Source organism: Sebastes umbrosus, chromosome 19, assembly GCF_015220745.1.
Source record: "Sebastes umbrosus isolate fSebUmb1 chromosome 19, fSebUmb1.pri, whole genome shotgun sequence".
NCBI classification, from domain to species: Eukaryota; Metazoa; Chordata; class Actinopteri; order Perciformes; family Sebastidae; genus Sebastes; species Sebastes umbrosus.
The window spans coordinates 2204964-2224489 of NC_051287.1; the positions used below are offsets into that span (position 1 = coordinate 2204964).

General features: G+C 39.4%; 2 protein-coding genes across 2 annotated transcripts; one reads left to right on the forward strand and one right to left on the reverse strand.

Moving 5' to 3' along the window:
- Positions 1 to 311: 311 nt before the first annotated feature.
- ube2l3a (ubiquitin-conjugating enzyme E2L 3a) lies at positions 312 to 6978 on the forward strand. Its single transcript, XM_037753229.1, has 4 exons — positions 312 to 452; positions 3861 to 3956; positions 4042 to 4228; positions 6135 to 6978. The coding sequence occupies exons 1-4, from the start codon at positions 432 to 434 to the stop codon at positions 6287 to 6289; spliced, it is 459 nt and encodes a 152-aa protein (XP_037609157.1). The 5' UTR covers positions 312 to 431; the 3' UTR covers positions 6290 to 6978.
- Positions 6979 to 8954: 1976 nt separating this feature from the next.
- ckmt2a (creatine kinase, mitochondrial 2a (sarcomeric)) lies at positions 8955 to 19487 on the reverse strand. The gene is made up of 10 exons (XM_037753320.1): positions 19385 to 19487; positions 16956 to 17142; positions 13390 to 13588; positions 13062 to 13157; positions 12736 to 12957; positions 11380 to 11465; positions 10890 to 11013; positions 10600 to 10734; positions 9465 to 9590; positions 8955 to 9305 (listed from the first exon to the last, which is right to left on the reverse strand). The coding sequence occupies exons 1-10, from the start codon at positions 19470 to 19472 to the stop codon at positions 9189 to 9191; spliced, it is 1380 nt and encodes a 459-aa protein (XP_037609248.1). The 5' UTR covers positions 19473 to 19487; the 3' UTR covers positions 8955 to 9188.
- Positions 19488 to 19526: the final 39 nt, after the last annotated feature.

Below are 19526 nucleotides of genomic sequence, written 5' to 3' on the forward strand. Positions count from 1 at the left end.
AACCTATTTGTTTTATGCCTCCTCTATAATTATTTATGAAATTACCTATCTGTTTTATACTTGTTTAATTTATTATGTGCGCTAGCGAGCTCACTAAGACAAATTCCAATACGGTAATAAAGTATTAAATCTGGCTAATTTTAAATAAATGAGGAAATGTTCCTCTTCTACCACTGGTAGTTTGATTTTAATCTGTGTAAATGAACTCTTTGCCCCCTGCCTGCCTGTCATCCTGCCTGCCTTCCTGCCTGCCTGCCTGCTGCCTGTAGGAGTGTAACCCTACAGGCCGCTAGGTGGCGCTAACACACCAGCACACCGGTGTGAGAGCTACTTAAATTTAAAAGCAGAAGAAGACGAGCAGTAACGGAAAGAAACAGGAAGAAGAAGCCGAAGAAGGAGAAGAAGAAGAAGAAGACAACACCGTTACCACAATGAATAGGAGACTAAACAAGGTAACAAATAAATCTACATTTATTCAATTTACAACACTTTGCGAGGGTTCAAATAACTTGTTACGGCTTTATGAGTATATTTAGTTCCTCGCCGACCAAGAAAAACCGCCGCTAACGCTTTAATTTAACGTTTAATCCAACGGACAAAATGAAAGAATAATGTCGGTTGACTGAGAGGAGACTCAGTTCAGCCAGTTAGAGCCGTGACTCGACACTTTACACGCAAACCTAACAGCTTACACGGTGAAGTAGGACCACATGTTGTTTTTTAATATGTTTGAATGAAGGTAACGTGTTAGAATCAGCAGTTACACGGTGAGCTGGATGCTTTTAAGCGCTGTCACCGTCTGAAGAGCTGGAGACAGAAAACATGGAGACTCTCTGGGCTGGGACGTGACGTCACACATCAACTGGGCCATCATATTATATTAAGAGAATAATCAGATTACAAACATGAGAGCACAGAGACAGTCAATAACAACAGCAAATACACGACTGAAAAACAGTTTCATCTGTTAACACATCAATACGTTTTCTGTTAACCCATCATGTTTATTTTAATTTAACCTATTTTTAAGTTATTGATGGGTTAACAGATAAAACTGAAAGTTATTTATGTGTTAAAAGATAAAACTTATTGATGGATTAACAGATAAAACTCATTGATGGGTTAACAGATAAAACTATCTGTTAACCCATCAATAACTTTCAGTTTTATCTGTTAACCCATCAATAAGTTTTATCTGTTAACCCATCATGTTTATTTTAATTTAACCTATATTTAACTTATTGATGGGTTAACAGATAAAACTGAAAGTTATTGATGGTTTAACAGATAGTTTTATATGTTAACCCATCAATAAATTTTATCTGATAACCCATCAATAACCTTCGGGCTGGGACGTGACGTCAGACCTCAACTGGGCCATAATATTATTCAGAAAATAATCAGATTATAAAATGAGAGCACAGATACAGTCAGTAACAGCCAATAAGTATTTGAGTAAATATACTACTGAAAAACAGTTTTATCTGTTAACCCATCAATAAGTTTTATCTGTTAACCCATCAATAGCTTTCAGTTTTATCTGTTAACCCATGAATAACTTTCAGGCTGGGACGTGACGTCAGACCTCAACTGGGCCATAATATCATTCAGAAAATAATCAGATTATAAAATGAGAGCATAGATACAGTCAATAACGTGGCGTTTAAAATCAGTTTTAAAACCAGCGATGGGATGTAACTAAGTATATTTACTCAAGTACTTAATAGCTGCCCAGCCTCTACTTACACTTTCAGTGTGACACCAGCAGCAGTATTTTCGGTTTTGATTTAGTTGTGTGTCTGATACGACACAGCTTCTCTGTGTTAGGAGTTCTCCTCTGTGATAACAGTGGATATCTGTTGTCTCATCAGTTGTCTGCATTTGCATAATACACCATCTGTTCCAAATGAAAGAGTAGTTCAGAATCACATGTACAACTTACTAATATTTTATATACTGATCAAGTGTTTTGTTTGTAAAATCTTAATCTGAAAAGTAACTAATAGCTGTCAAATAAATGTAGCACAATATTTAAATGTAGTGGAGTAGAAGTAGGCTATATTGTACTTTTTACACCTGTACATTTGTTCAAGGTTCTTTATTTGTCATTTGTCAATTTCAGCAAAGCAGTCATTGGCAATGAAAATATAAAATACGTAATATATAATAATATGTTTATATAAAAGGGAAAATCACACAAGTATAATGTCATAGCAAAATTATTTCATTTAGTTTAATCTAGTTTAGTTTAATTTAGTAACTATTCTTCCTCGGGTCCACACATAAAAACGCAACACTTAATGGCTGCCCCAGCCTCTCTACTTACACTTTCAGTGTGACACATCACCAGCAGAAGTATTTTTGGTTTTGATTCAGTTGTCTGATACGACACAGCTTCTCTGTGTGTGTTAGGAGTTCCCCTCTGTGATAAAAGGAGTGACTCACTTCCTGAATTCCTCTGACAATCCTGTTTTATAGTTCAGGTAAACAGTGACGTGTCTGCTGATAGGAAGTACATCACAAATACAGCCTACTTTATTTTAATATACTTTTACCAGTGGTCAAAGAAGTATTCAGATCATTTACTCAGGTACTCAAGTAGGAATACTAGAGGGTAGAAATACTGTCACAGAAGTAACAATATAATAGTTTTGTGTTTATTTTAATTCAACTTATTTTTAAGTTATTGATGGGTTAACAGATAAAACTGTTTTTCAGTAGTTTACAGTGGTTTTTAAGTGTAAACTTACAGCACAGTAATTTACTGTCAGTCAAATGTTTTACAGTGTACAGTTTACACTGTAATTCTACAACAGCCTACTGCTAAATCACAGTAAGTGGATGGCCATTAACTGTGAAGTTACAGTTAAATACAGTAATTATACAGCATGCGTACTGCTAAATCACAGTAATATACTGGCATAACTACTGTGAGGTCACAGTATACAGATGTCATTTCACAATACCTTACTGTGAAAGTAATCCAACTAGTAGCCAGTAATTTACTGTCAGTCAAATATTTTACAGTGTGCAGTTTATACAGTAATTCTACAATAGCATACTGCTAAATCACAGTAATTTAAACATTAACTGTGAAGTTAAAGTTAAATAGAGTAATTCTACAGCAGCATACTGCTAAATTGTGGTATTCTGATGGCCATTTACTGTTAAGTTACAGTTAAATACCGCAATTCTACAGCAGTGTACTGCAAAATCACAGTAAGCGATGGACTTTTACTGTGAGGTTACAGTTTAAGTTATAGGTCATTTCATATCTCTTAACGGTACATATCACAATATAGCCTGTTTTCTGGTAATTCAATAAATAAATAGTCTATATGAAATAACCACATGGTAAAGCCTATGTTTGTATACTCCTTTGTGAATTAAATACTTGACAAATGAAAAGTATTTTTCTCATTTAAGGAACTTGAGTATAAAATTAACATAACAGATTTAAGTGAAATTACAGAGGAAAAATAAATAAATGCAGGCCTAGCCTATATCACGATAGAAATGATACAGAAAAATATATACCATAGACATTTTATATCGTTTCAGAGATATATATTCATAGTCATATTGCCCAGCCCTACTTCCGATTTACATACACAAGAACTATGATGCTAAAACATATAATTTAACAATTCCATGAAAGGGTCAGAAAGTCCTGCCATATCTAGGCATCATAAAAGTAGATTTTATGGAAGATCGTTTGCATTGGATTGTACAGGTGTACCTAATAAAGTGGCCACTGAGTGCATGTATACATGTATATTCTCTCAGTCAGTGGGGTTCCAGTAGTTTCATGATTTTAACCCCATTTTAAATCCCATTTTAAATCATTTGTTTTGTTTCAGGAGCTTGACGACATTCGCAAAAGTAAGGCCAAATATTTCTGCAACATTCAAGTGGATGAATCGAATCTTTTGAACTGGCAAGGCCTCCTCGTTCCCGTAAGTACTGACTCGCTGCTAAAAGGAACGGCTAGTTGTCCTGTCATTAAAGTTTGTATTAACTTTCATCTACAACCTCTTGTAGGATTGTGCTCCGTACGACAAAGGAGCATTTCGCATTGAGCTCATATTCCCCGCCGAGTACCCCTTCAAGCCACCGAAGATCACGTTCAAGACGAAAATCTACCACCCCAACATTGACGAGAAAGGCCAGGTGTGCCTGCCCATCATCAGCGTGGAGAACTGGAAGCCCGCCACAAGAACTGAAAATGGTGAGCGTCCACATTTAATCAAAGAAGCTCATTAATCTTTCCTTTTTTACAGTTCTAATCTTTATTATTTTCATTATATTGAACCCCATTTTGTATATAATTTATCAGGGGTGGGGGAAAAAATAGATTCTATGTATCGTGATTCTTTTTTTTTTACGATTTTGAAATAGATTTTTTTCAATGCCAGAATCGATATCTTTGCTTCATTTGAGTCTACGTGGAGATAGAAGGAAGTTATCACTTCTATTGTTGTAGTCTGAGTAACGTGACGTCATATCTGTGGTAACCACTACACATCCAGTAAAGGATGGAAACACTTTGGGTTTCACACATTGACAGGGAAAGCAGAGCTAGACATCACGGCTAAAGCTGCATGCTAACTCTGTCACGGACAGGAAACGTTATCGTAACGCGGCGGTCGAGCCGGCCGTCGCTCTCATCTCCGTGGTCAAATGGGCCGACGCTACGACTGTAGAGCACCCATATACTGACATTTGTGTTCTCTGCATTGAAACGGCCCCGATGGAGCTGACCATGGATGGATAAAGAGAACAGAGCTGACGGGAGAGCTATAGACCACCTTAGAGAAGTTAGAGGAAGTAGACGCGTGGGACTACGTCTAGTTCAAAACAGCAGAAAATTAGTATTTAAACAGTTTCAGTTATTCAGTATCTATTTATCGATACTTGGATCTTTTTGACCGCTGTAAATGGCCTTAATTCACGTATATTCTTGATCACTGCTTCCTTCTAACCACTTTCTAAAAGCCACTTTAGACGCCTTGTAAATGTAGACATTGCCAACAGGTTATCTTTCAAGTTATTGGGCTTGTGCTACTCACGGATGTGGTGACTTGTTTGTCTCGTCAGACTAGTTTGATGTTGAGTGGCTTCTGCGGTTAATCAAAAATAAATCAAGGTTGTTCCAACACACATTCAACAAACAACACAGGCCTTTACAACAATCAAAACCAAATCAAAAGAGGCAAAACTCAAATAAGATAAGCAAACTTAAATTGTCACAACCGTCTCTCATCGGCGTCTTCAGCCTCAAATTGCTCACACCTGACTCTGTTAAATTGGCTGGAGCCCCGTGGTACTTGTAGTCCTATAGTTGTCTATGGACTACAGAGGTCACCACTAGGTGGCAATACTGTTTTGACTATTTCTAGGGCTGTCAATTATCAAAATAGTCAATCGCAAACTAATTGCACATTTTTAATCAGTTCAAAATGTACCTTAAAGGGAGATTTGTCAAGTATTTAATACTCTTACCAACATGGGAGTGGACAAATATGCTGCTTAATGCAAATACATGTATATATTTATTATCGTAAATCAGTTAACAACACAAAACAATGACAGATATTGTCCAAAAACCCTCACAGGTACTGCATTTAGCATAAAACAAGATGCTCCAATCATAACATGGCAAACTGCAGCCCAACAGGCAACAACAGCTGTCAGTGTGTCAGTGTGCTGACTTGACTATGACTTGCCCCAAACTGCATGTGATTATCATAAAGTGGGCATGTCTGTAAAGGGGAGACTCGTGGGTACCCATAGAACCCATTTACATTTACATATCTGGAGGTCAGAGGTCAAGGGACCCCTTTTGAAAATGGACATGACAGTTTTTTCTCATCAAAATTTAGCGCAGGTTTCACTACAAGCTAGTCTGACATGGTTGGTACTGATGGATTCTTTAGTTTTTTTTCTAGTTTCATATGATACCAGTATCTTCACTCTACTTTAAAACTGAGCCCGCTACAACCTAAAAATCACAAGTTGCTTTAATACGTTAATGAAATTAGAGGCGTTAAAATGAATTTGCATTATTGCGTTAACTTTAACAGCCACGTAAACACTACCCTGGCTCTAACCTTGTTGCGCTCTCTCTCCTGCAGTGATTACCAGTCTGATTTCTATGGTGAACAGCCCTCAGCCGGAGCATCCTCTGAGGGCCGACCTGGCCGAGGAGTACAGTAAAGACCGGGTGAAATTCATGAAGAACGCCGAGGAGTATACAAGGAAACACAGTGAAAAGCGGCCCGTTGACTGACGACACAGCACTGACGCTCACTGCTGTCGGCCTCCTTTCTGTTTCCTGTTCAAAGAGCCCAACAGCACCGACTTCACAGAGATGCCCCGTTCTCGCATATCTGCTTGTTTTAGCACTCTCCAACCACTCCGTAATTAATAGAGGCTTGTGTTTCTCTTTCACTTTGCCCAAAAACAAAATGAAAGAAAAAAAAAGCAGGACTTTTTGGTGAATAGGCAGGCTCTGGCCTCTAGGTGTCACCTTTTTGTTGTTTTGACTTCTTTCTACTGATTTCTTTTTAGAAAAAAATAAATAAAATTGTCAGAGGTGGCATCCTGGAAAGAAAAATATCAAATAATGATTAAAAAAAAAAAGAAAAGTGGTGTTTTGCTTACTTAAATGTTGAATGTTTTTGTTTTTTTCAGATTAATCATTAGCTTATGCAGACCTGTTTACAGATTTATAAGCTTTTGTTTTCGAACGTTAACACACATGCACAGCTGATCTGAAGCTGTTGTTTCTATCTTTGTTTTCCCTCCAGATACACTGTACACTTTGTGAAATCACCTGTTGCAGTTCCTGAAAATTAAAGTTTGTCACTGATGCAGAATTCAACATTTAAACTCAGCGATTTGTGAAAATTCAACAACATTCATGTGTTCCTTGACATGTTTCTGTATTTGGAGAAGTAATTAAAATGGTTCCACCTCTGTTGGCCTCCCAGGAAAGTGCACAGTGTCAGGGATGAACTACTGGATGTCAGACAGTCTTACAGGCACTTCACAAGTTATTGTTATCTTAAATTAATTTGATTTATCTCTTCTAATGCGTTCAGAAGTTATGAGACAAACATTTAAAATCTACAAAGCACTGATTCTAGTGATGCTTCTAGCACTGTAATATAGTTTTTTCAACCTGCCGTGGGCAGCAGTTAAACAGCTCTAATCGGCTTTTTCTCCATCAATAAACACAATATTATAATTAACCAGTTAATATACTCTGATAGCTGATGAAGCGTGTAGCTCACCAGCAGATACGCCGTCTCACATAACGAAGGCAACACATCTATAAGTGCAGGTGGAGGACAGACGGTCATTAATGAATAAAGATTTGCGATGGATGCTTAATCAAAACTGTATTGTTGTGTTTATTAACCTCAGATTTTTCTTCATACTTGGAATATGAAAATATGACTATTTGGGTTTTTTTCAAAGTCTGATAACTCGGGCTGTCAGTCGATTAAAATAATTGCAATTAATCGCATGATTGCTCAGTTAATCACCATTAATCACATTTATATTCTTTTTTGTTCAAAATGTTCCTTAAAGGGAGATTTGACAAGTATTTAATCCTCTTATCAACATGGGAGTGGACAAATATGCTGCTTTATGCAATAATATATAATATATAATGTATATATTTATTATTGGAAATCAATTAACAACACAAAACAATGACAGATATTGTCCAAAAAACATAACGTGTTATCGCTAATTCTTTTTCGCAAATCCATTGGTACCAACCATGTCATACTAGCTTGTCACAAAGGAGGATAAATAACGCTCCAAACTTATGCTAAATCTTGGCGAGGAAAAACTGTCATGGCCATTTTTAAAGGGGTTCCTTGACCTCTGACCTCCAGATTTGTGAGGGTTTTTGTCTGAAGAAATGTAAAAAAAAAAAAAAGTCAGAAAAAAAGTCAGAAAAATGTCCCAAAAAATCAGAAAATTGCCAGAAAAATGTCAGAAAAAGTCAGAAAATTGTCAAAAATAATGTCAGAAAAATGACAGAAAAAGTCTGAAAATTGTAAAAAAAAAAATTCCAGAAAAAGTCTGAAAAATGTCTGAAAAATGTCCTAAAAAAAGTCTGAAACACAGACAGAAGAAAAGTCCGATACTGGTATCATATGAAACTAGAAAACCTAAATAATCCATCGGTACCAACCATGTCATACTAGCTTGTCATGAAGGAGGTTAAATAACGCTCCAAACTGTCAACTGTCATGTCCATTTTCAAAGGGGTCTCTTGACCTCTGACCTCCAGATCAGTGAATGTAAATGGGTTCTATGGGTACCCACGAGTCTCCCCTTTACAGACATGCCCACTTTATGATAATCACATGCAGTTTGGGGCAAGTCATAGTCAACTCAGCACACTGACACACTGACAGCTGTTGTTCCCTGTTGGGCTGCAGTTTGCCATGTTATGATTGGAGCATATTGTTTTATGCTAAATGCAGTACCTGTGAGGGTTTCTGGACAATATCTGTCATTGATTTGTGTTGGTAATTGATTTACAATAATAAATATATACATACATTTTGCATAAAGCAGCATATTTGTCCACTCCCATGTTGATAAGAGTATTAAATACTTGACAAATCTCCCTTTAAGGTTCATTTTGAACAGATAAAAAACAATTAATCATGATTAAATATTTTAATCGTTTGACAGCCTTACTATGAATATTATATTACATTTCTGCTAATAGATCCCCCAAAATGTTACACACAGCACCTTTAAGTACAATTTTAGCTAGTAACTTAATCTGTTAGAATAAATGTAGTGAAGTATAAAGTAGCATGAAATGGAAATACTAAAGTATAAGTACCTCTTGAGTTTCTTTCCACCACTGCCACAGCGTGTTGAGCTCTCCCCGTAGATCAGTGAAGGAAAACGCAGCACAGTTAAAGTGTTTATGGCTTTATTGAAGTCAGGGTTACAGTGAAGACCTTAAACTTGAGGTAGAATTTCCCCTTAACTGAAGTTCACGTCTAAGATTATGTTACACTAAAGGATTAGTAATCTCTTTAGGAGGAACAGAGAGACGTCCTCCTCCTCTGTGGCAGCGGACAGACGGCGTTCTGAGGTTCGGGAGGAGAGCTGCTAACTCCTGCTAACACTGATGATGAGTCCAGCTTTTACTTCCTGAACTGAGCGATGGGAGCCGGGACCTTGATGTCCTGTCCCTTCTCCAGCTTCTTCTCACACTCAATCAGGTGGTTGACCCCGTCCACCAACATCTGCACCAGCTCCACCTGCAAACACACACAGTTCAAGTTAGTTTATGCAACAAAAAACTGTCTTTTTATGAGTCTGAGATGCTGAAAACTGAGGTAAATGATGAAAAGAAGTTACTGTACAAAACAAAACAAAACAGAACATTTTTAAAGGCAATATGACGGATTGATCCTCACCTCAGATTTGCCCAGACGGTCGTTGTTGGAAATGTCAAAGGTGTCTCCAGTAGCAGCTGTGTCCACGCCACCGGTGCCTCTTTTCTGCAGCCGCAGGTTGTCGAGGATTTTGGAGAAACGAGCGTCCTGCACAGCGATTTCAATCATTCATAACTTGTTGCAACAACAGTAACTTACATATGCAAACGATAATATTGACTGATCCTGTGAAAGTTGTGGACTAAAGTCGACATTGAAAGTTCATTCTTGAACTTGCAAACACACGATCTTCTCCAGGAGATGGAGTATAAAGGATAGGTGGCGATATTTTATATTTTGTCTTTGTCAACAAATCCCACGAAAAGACCAAAAACCAACAATGTGTTAGTCCGTCTCTCAATACTTCCCGACCCTGTCTGTTGCTTTATAAAAAGGCTCAGTAATTTCCTAAAACAGCTGCTCAATGTAGTTTTTATCAGACAAAACAGGAGGAAATAGTGCATTTGTTGGGGACTACTTCCAGCAGCGGATTAACCCATATTTGGTGCTGTAGTGCAACACGTTCTCCTCCCAACTCGTCACACACTGACGCTTTGTCAGATCCTTTGCCGTCACTTTTAAATGTTTTACTTAAATGTTTCACATATTTTTCGGTAATTCTTCACCAATATTTTTGAAATATTTTACTAATTTTTTTGGACATTTTTCACATATTTTCCGTGTATTTTCTTCACATCTTTTTCCACACATTTTACCTGTGAAAAATATAATTATTAGTAAAATATGTGGAAAAACATTTGTGAAAAATGTCCGAAAAATATTAGTAAAAAATCTGAAAAAAAATTATGAAATAAGTCTGAGTAATATCCAAAACATATCTTAAAAATGTCCGAAACTTATTAGTAAAATATGTGAAAATCATTAAATGGTAAATTGACTTGCATTTATATAGCGCTTTGTGACACAGTGAGGCTCATTGATGTGTTTTTAATGGAGCTCTATGGATCAGAGGAAGAGGAGATATCAGGCTCTGATACTTAGTTAGTAGATACATGCACTGCTGGTTTTCATCTGCTGAGGAAGAGCGTGAGATCAAAAGCTCCAGAACAGCCACTGAATGGACCTTACAGTGTGTGTGTCTGTGTGTGTGTGTTACCTTGCTGAGTTTTGGCAGGCGCACATGCACGCCAGCCCTGAGCCCGGTGCCCAGGTTGGAGGGACATGTGAGGATGTAGCCCAGATGCTCGTTCCACATGAACTCCCATCCTCTCTCCTGGATCAGGTGCTCCACCTACATGACATCACATGATAACAGTTGACTCATTGGATTTTTGTCGAGAGAACCAGGGTGATGTTAACTTCCTGGTCATCCCTGGAGCTCTCTACAGACTCCATAAATCACCCGACTGCATCATGTTTGAGATGATTTCACAGACTCCACTGTACCTGTTTGAGTCCTCTGCAGAACCTCTCGAACACTCTCTTCATGTTGCCTCCCTTCTCCATGGAGATGACTCTGGTGTGGTCCTCCTCGTTCACCCAGATCAGGAAGGTCTTCTCATTGTTGTGCCTGAAGAGAAGCAGCTAAAGACACTCAATAAAGAGCTCCATGATTCAAAGAGACACTTTGATATTCATGCTGCTCGTCTGGGCAGAATTAATACGTGAGAGACACGTGCATTAGTGACGGACAATAAATAAACACCAAGAGGAAAACACTAAATCTCCTGTTGGTATTTTTCCACCAACATGCGTTAAGTAAAAAGTACAATATTTACCTCTAAAGTAAACCTATAAAGTAGCATAAAATGGAAATTCTCAAGTAAAGTATATATATATATATACTGTATATATATAATATATCATTAACATGGATCAGGATGTGGAGGTCTAAACGGGGACACAGCAGACATGCAGCAGAGCTAACGGACCCTACCAGATGCCTCTGGCGTCAGGCCAGTCTCTGGCCATAAAGGCACACGTCAACAAGGGAGAGACGGGCTTGTCAAACAGGAAGTGGTCCTAAAGGTGGTGGTGGTTGGGGGATGGGGGGACGGGAGGTAGAAGACAGAGGACGTTATAACTTCAATAATGTGGTGGATAAACATCAATATCTTCCTGTAGTGGAGAGGAGGGAGTAGAATAAAGGTTAGGGAGGACTTCACAGACCAGGACCAGGACCAGGACCAGGACCAGGACCAGGACCAGGACCAGGAGAGGGTGTGGCTCTAATGCATTGTACTGCATTTCCTCTCATTCTCTCATGACTTAGCAGCACTAACAGCACTGGGTTGGGTTTTCTTTTCTCACCAGATCCCCCTGGAGTCGGGCCAGTCCCGGGCCATGAAGGCCGAGGTGAGCAACGGAGACACGGGCTTGTCAAACAGGAAGTGATCCTTGTGTGGTGCAGCGTGAACGAATCAGAACAGGAAGGTCAATAAAAAGAGAACCTGAGGAAATGAAAGTATCCCTTTTTTTTCTAGAGAAATACTGGATACTTTCACTTCTTCAGGCTTTTAAAATCCCTTAAAATGAAACTAAAAATATTACTCAAACTGATTAATCGACACACATACAAAAATAAATAAATGAAATAAATAAAATACATGAAATAAATAAAATAAATAAAATAAATAAAATAAATAAAATAAATAAAATAAATAAAATAAATAAAATAAAATAGTGGTGCAGCCCTAATAAAAAATGACCCAACAAGCTGCTCCATCAACTAAAATATTTAAATATTCCTGAATTATGACTTGGAGAAAGTTGTTGTCACCAAAAACGATTTAAGATCTCAGAAATCTGGGAAGCAAATTATTTTGTAGTTTCTCAGTAGTTATAAGCCAAGATGAGACTCACATCGATGAGGTATTTTGAAACACATATAAATAAATAAATGAAAACAATTAAATTTAAATTAAAAATTAAAAATTAAAAAATTAAAAAATTAAAATTAAAATTAAAAATAAATAAAAATAAAATTAAATATTGGTGCCTCCTACTATTTGGATATTGCAGTAGACCATAATGCGATTTCGAGAAAAGTTTGATTAATTGTGCAGCCCTAATAAAAAATAACCCAAAAAGCTGCTCCATCAACTAAGATGTGGGGAGAAATATTCAAATATTCCCCTATTATGATTTATTATTTATATATATACTGTAAATAATAATATATAATATTTGAGAAAGTTGTTCTTTCACAACAAAAGTGATTTAAGATCTCAGGAGTCTGTGAGGCAGATTATTTTGTAGTTTCTGTGTAGTTATAAACCAAGATGAGACTCACGTCGATGAGCTGCTGCTGCTCCCTGTCCGTCATGTCTCCCAGGCTGTAGTAGCGTCCGGCCAGGTCTCCATGCAGGCCGGCCAGCGCCATCACAACCACCCGCTCCACCTCACGGCGCTCGGCCCTAGAACAGGCCGGGGGGAGGCTCAGCCCGCGGATGCTGCGGCCGGTCCGGACACGAGAGGACAGCACGTAGTTCTCATCAAACACGGCGTTGGTTATCTGGAGGTGGAGGCAGGTACAGGTGAGACAGAGAGTTTAATACGAGAGTGAACAGCAGGTGGATGGAGGGGTCACGCAGTGGTGGAGGGTGGTGGGGTAAACACCTTGGAGGAGTCCAGGTCAGTGGGGTGGGTCATGGTTTTGGGGTCGTAGCCGTTGTGACGGTCTTTGATGACGGGATCCAGGAGTTCAGCAAACACCTGGAGGGAACAGAGAGCAAAGTCAAGGCTGTAGGTTTCAGTCTTTAATAAAGAAGAAACAAACAAAAACATATATTTGTTATCTTCTCTCAGCGGCTGGACAGTCAGAGGACAAAGTTCAGAGATATTTTAATGAGTAAATAAAACTGAAACACCCTGAACAACCCGTATTCAACTCTAGGAGACACTGAAACATTTATAGACACCAACTGTGACCTTTGACCTCTCTCACCTCGTAGCTCTCCTCATCACCGGCCACGCAGCCCACCGTCTTGATGAAAGGGTGTCCGGGGTTGTCCACTCCGGTCTGGATGCTCTGGTCCAGGGTCCAGTTGTTGGGGGTGACCTTGTCCCTCAGTTTGGCGTAAATGGCCGGAGTCAGAGCCTTGGCCATGCAGTTGTTGTGTTTCCTCAGGTCGGGGAAGTCGGAGCTGCAGGAGAGGAGAGGAAGTGGAGGTAGTTTAATGATCCTGCTTGTGGTGGACCTCCTCGTGTTAAACTGAGATGTAAAGGTGTTCAATTCAGAGCATATCTATGATTGAGGGATTGCCTCCTCACAGCTCTCAACATGGCGATGGCTGAGCCAGAGGCTAGCAGCTAACGGTGCTAACAGCGCTTTGGGGTTCGTGTCCACTGGATCCGTCATTTCCACGCTTCCCATTCATTGTCAATGTAAGCAGCTTTACGATGCATTCTGGTGGCGCAGCGTTGCATTTAGAGTAGGACCGTCAAGGTTAATGCAATAATGCTCATTTCTTTAACGCATTAACGCAAACTTGCGATTTTTAGGTTGTTGCAGGCTTGCAGGTTTTAAAGCTAGAGTGAAGATACTGGAATCATATGAAACTATAAAACCTGATGAATCCATTGGTACCAACCATGTCATACTAGCTTGTCATGAAGGAGGTTAAATTACGCTCCAAACTTGCACTACATGTTGGGCTGCAGTTTGCCATGTTATGATTTGAGCATATTGTTTAATGCTAAATGCAGTACCTGTGAGGGTTTCTGGATCAATATCTGTCATTGTTTTGTGTTGTTCATTGATTTACAATAATAAATATATACATACATTTTTTCATAAAGCAGCATATGTGTCCACTCCCATGTTGATAAGAGGATTAAATAGTTGACTAATCTCCCTTTAAGGTTCATTTTGAACAGATAAAATATGTGATACCGTCCATCGTTGCAAATTGTGCAAAATTGCGACCTCTCCTAACAATAAAGTAAACTTCTGGCGTACTTGGGACACATCCACAGTCTGTGGTCATAAGTTATTATTATTACTCTGCAGACGTGCAGTAGTGGAGAGGTTGTGTGAAGGAGTCGAGGAGAGAGAGAGAGAGAGGAAGTGAGTGAAAGGCAACGTAGATGAAACCTGAGAGCGTCAGTGATCCTGCAGGACGGAGCCAGAGTTCCTGCTGGGTGACCTCTCATGATCTTTCATACTCTCAGACGTTCACTCACTAACAACCATCCACACTGTAAAATACTCCACTACGAGTACAAGTACTGCATTCAAGTACTTAAAGGCAGGGTTGGTACTCTTGCTCAAATACATTTTTTTTTGTTATATTAGTTGTCATCACATTCTGACAGCAATCAATAAACTAAATGCTCTGACAAATAAAAATAAAAATATCTGGTATCTGTGTACTACCTTTAAGCACAGTACTTTAGTAAATGAACTCGTCTACCTTTCAGTTGCTTCTGCTGTGGAAACACAAAGCGATGAGTCATTGTTCTGAAATGTGCCGCTGACGTGAAGCACGTAGTCGGTTTCTGTGCTGTTGAAGCTGATAATTATAGAGCTTCAACTATTCACTGACTCGTCAAGGTCGTCCATCCACCGCTCTCACAATACACACTGACAATGGACCATATTATTCTTTATATCATTATATGTCACTCTGTCTTCTTTCATGCTGTATCAGCAGTGGTGGAGTGTAACTACATTTACACAAGTACTGTACTGAAGTACAATTTTGAGGTATTTTACTTGAGTATTTCTATTTTCTGCTACTTTATACTTCTACTCCACTACACCTCAGAGGCAAATATTGTACTTTTTTAGTCCTCTACATTTATTTTTAAAGCTTTAATTGTTTTGCAGATTTATATTATTAATGCAAAAATATATAATCAACTAATAAATTATGTATTATTATAGAATAATCTACCCAGTAAATCAAATAATATCCACCTTTACCAGCTGCAACATTAAAGTGATGAACACATTAATGCATCAATAATTATAATACAATAATGCAATTATATAATATGAATTATACTGTGGTTTTAAATGTTATTTATTACACGGCTTTATTGAATACTCGATTCTGATTGGTCAATCATGGCGTTCTACGGTTTGTTATTCCTTTATAGCAGACCGTTGCTATGTATAGCAGACCGTTGTTATGTATAACAGACCGTTGCTACGTATAGCAGACCGTTGCTACGTATAACAGACCGTTGCTACGTATAATAGACCGTTGCTACGTATAGCAGACCGTTGCTACGTATAACAGACCGTTGCTACGTATAGCAGACCGTTGCTACGTATAACAGACCGTTGCTAAGTATAGCAGACCGTTGCTTTGTATAGCAGACCGTTGCTGTGCATAGCAGACCGTTGCTATGTATAGCAGACCGTTGCTATGTATAGCAGATCGTTGCTATGTATAGCAGACCGTTGCTTTGTATAGCAGACCGTTGCTATGTATAGCAGACCGTTGCTTTGTATAGCAGACCGTTGCTGTGCATAGCAGACCGTTGCTATGTATAGCAGACCGTTGCTTTGTATAGCAGACCGTTGCTGTGTATAGCAGACCATTGCTATGTATAGCAGATCGTTGCTATGTATAGCAGACCGTTGCTATGTATAGCAGTGTCGCTATGTATAGCAGACCGTTGCTATGTATAACAGACCGTTGCTATGTATAGCAGACTGTTGCTATGTATAACAGACCGTTGCTGTGTATAGCAGACCGTTGCTTTGTATAACAGACCGTTGCTGTGTATAGCAGACCGTTGCTTTGTATAACAGACCGTTGCTGTGTATAGCAGACCGTTGCTTTGTATAGCAGACTGTTGCTGTGCATAGCAGACCGTTGCTACGTATAACAGACCGTTGCTGTGTATAGCAGACCGTTGCTTTGTATAGCAGACTGTTGCTGTGCATAGCAGACCGTTGCTACGTATAGCAGACCGTTGCTATTTATAGCAGTGTCGCTATGTATAGCAGACCGTTGCTATGTATAACAAACCGTTGTATGTATAGCAGACTGTTGCTGTGTATAACAGACCGTTGCTATGTATAACAAACCGTTGCTATGTATAGCAGTGTCGCTATGTATAGCAGACCGTTGCTATGTATAACAGACCGTTGCTATGTATAGCAGACTGTTGCTATGTATAACAGACCGTTGCTATGTATAGCAGACTGTTGCTATGTATAACAGACCGTTGCTATGTATAGCATTGTATTTTAGGTTTATACTAGATTATGTTGACATGTTTTAATGTTCAAAAAACACATTATTTTTCTCATCCTGTCTTTCTGAATATACCTGTGTTCACCCCCGGTCTGAAACGTTCCTTTTAGCGCCTGTCTCTTTAAGAAGCCCAGTCTGCTCTGATTGGCTGGTGATGCATGTTACATAGGAAGGGGAGTCAAATCTGATTGGCTTGTTGAATCACGTGTTTTCTGATGTGAGCACAAGTACTGATAAAGTGAGTTTTTCATGATATGTCCCCTTTAAGTAAAAGATCTGAGTACTTGTCATCCCATATTACCTGGGAGGGTAGAGCTTCGTCCTCGCCTCAGCAGCCAGCCCGTTTTCGCTCAACAGGAAGCCAGTCGCCATCGTTCCTGCTCCTAAGCTGGCCAACAGCACGGCCGTGTTGCGTCCGGAGATCAAACGCGTGAAAGAGTTCGCCATCCTTCTGATAGTTGGTAACTCTTTTGTCAGTAGAAAATGAGCTGGAGAGAAAAATAACAGAAAAGACGGGTTTATGCGTGTTGATGAGGGTGTGAGGGTCATAATATAGACAATAAACATTCATAGTATTGGAGCGTTATTCCTTCACAATCAGCGGTTCATTCATACCGCCGTTTACCATCAGCAAACTGTCCTAACAATGATGACCTTTAAAGGAACGGAGAGCCAAAATGAAGGGAGCTATCGTAGCTTATTAGCTTTGTCCACTTTTATTCAACCTCCTCTGTCGGAGTGTTTCAACATGGATGTACAGTAAGACCTGGATAAGGGGCCGCCGCTCAGCCTTGCTTCCAATGGTTTCCAGTGGCCACTTGCAGTATTGCAGCGAAAAAAGCATTTTGCCCATAGACCACCAATGTACAAGAACTGCAAACAAGGTCAATTATGACTCTTTCGGTTATGAATTTTTGATTCATGGAGGTTTAATATTTGTAAAACTTTCCTTGAGCCGTGAAAAGCGATTTCAACATCTGTGTGGTCATCACAATGTAAAGTCTATGGAAGTAAACGCGGAAAGTAGAAAACGTTTTTGGCGTATGCCCCAGGTGAGCAATTCTCTTTGGACTGAATAGGCGTCATCTTGGGGTCTGGTATCCAGTTCTTATCAGACGTCCATGTGGTTAAAGGAAACACTAGTGCGCCTGCTCTATGGACTCCATGAATGCGGAAGATCGCCGGAAGATCTGGGTAATTTTATACTCGGTTGTCAGGCCATTTTGGCTTTATGAGCTACTGAGCATCCAGTTCTAGTACCCAGTTCTCTTTATCCATCCATGGTATAGTTCTCCTAGCAAAAGCCAGAGAAAGCAGAGCCTTATCCTCCAAGTCTACCTGCTATAAATGTTCAATACCTTAACGCCAGTCTGAATACGCTGCCTCTCACCTGCTGCGTGGACGACCCCCCGCAGGTTTTTGGTTTAATACAGTAACAAGCTTAGAGTAGCTGGGGCTGTAGCAGATGCTCTTATAGCCTCTTAGCATTACCACCCACAGGACGGCAGCTTTCATACGTCCACTAATGCTTCCGTAATGACCAGTTACCCAAAGACGTCCGTCTTAAACTCACAGAGAAAAAAAGTTGGACTTGAGACAGCTCGGGAATTCAATATTGTTAAAGTGTCCATCAAGATGGATTCTAAATGTTAAGTGTAATACCTTAATGAAAGGTCATATTCTAGCTTGTCCTTCACAGAGGGTGTCCACGAGACTGTGTCTTAATATAGAGGGAAGCTGTGAGGACTCCTGTTAATCCAGGTCAAAGGTATGATGGCCGACCGGAAACTGAGGAATAAAACATCCCTCAAATAAATCACAGGATTTTATTTGATCTACTGTTTATTCCTCTCCGTCTGTGGAGGTTATAGTGACTCTGGTGGTGGACTCTTTGGGTCTGTGGTGTTATTATTTATAGATCACTGTACTGCCAGGATCCAGAGCCAAGAAACAAGTCCATCTCTGGCTCACAACGCCGTGACATTCTGGACTGGTCACAAGACCGGACCCACATGAGTTCACGTCAGCAGGACCGAGGGATGAAAGGGCAGGTAAAAACAGGACGGAGGTGAAGCAGTAATGATCGATAGATGGAAATACAAGAATTTTATCAGGAAAAAGGTCTCGTAAAGCCTCTACTGCCAACTGACACGGTGGATCATGTGGTCAGGATTACACCAAAAGCACTACAGACCTGGGATCAGCCTCATCTCCCCTGACCTTTTACCTCTGAGATAGTACATTCAGGACGTCAGAGCAGCTTCGTCCTCTCTAGAGGACACAGCAGAGCTGACGCCACTTCACATGTTTAAAGTAAAACATTTAGGAAAGATGAAGAAAAATATATATTTTCATGCAAACTGCATCAAAAAGCTGATTTGAAAACTGCTTTTTTGACTGCAAAACTTTCTTTTAGTTCAAATTCTTAAATCAAGTTCCCTCTTTGCAGCATTTATTCCGCTACTTATCATCGTCACATCCTACCTCCAGCTTCCATCCTCCCTTCCTATTCAATATTTTGACTTTTGAAACATGCACTCACAAGGTAAACCCCTTCATAATAACTATAAATGTCAAAAGCATGCAAAAAAATATCAAAATTCAAGTTGGTGTAGAGCCTGTAGCATCTTCTATAGAAGCTCTACAAATGATTTTACACACAGCCTGAGATGCATGAAGCTACATAACGGAGATGTTCTGCAGTAAAAGTGAGAGAAGAAGGTACAGTACCTGTAGAGAAGCTGCTCTGCCTTCTTGCTGAAGGTCTCTGGTTAAAGAGCTTTTCACTCTCCTCTCTCAGGGGGCTCCACCTCCTCATGTGGGATTAAAAACCAAAGGCCAATCATAAGTTCAGAAACAAACCAATGAGGGG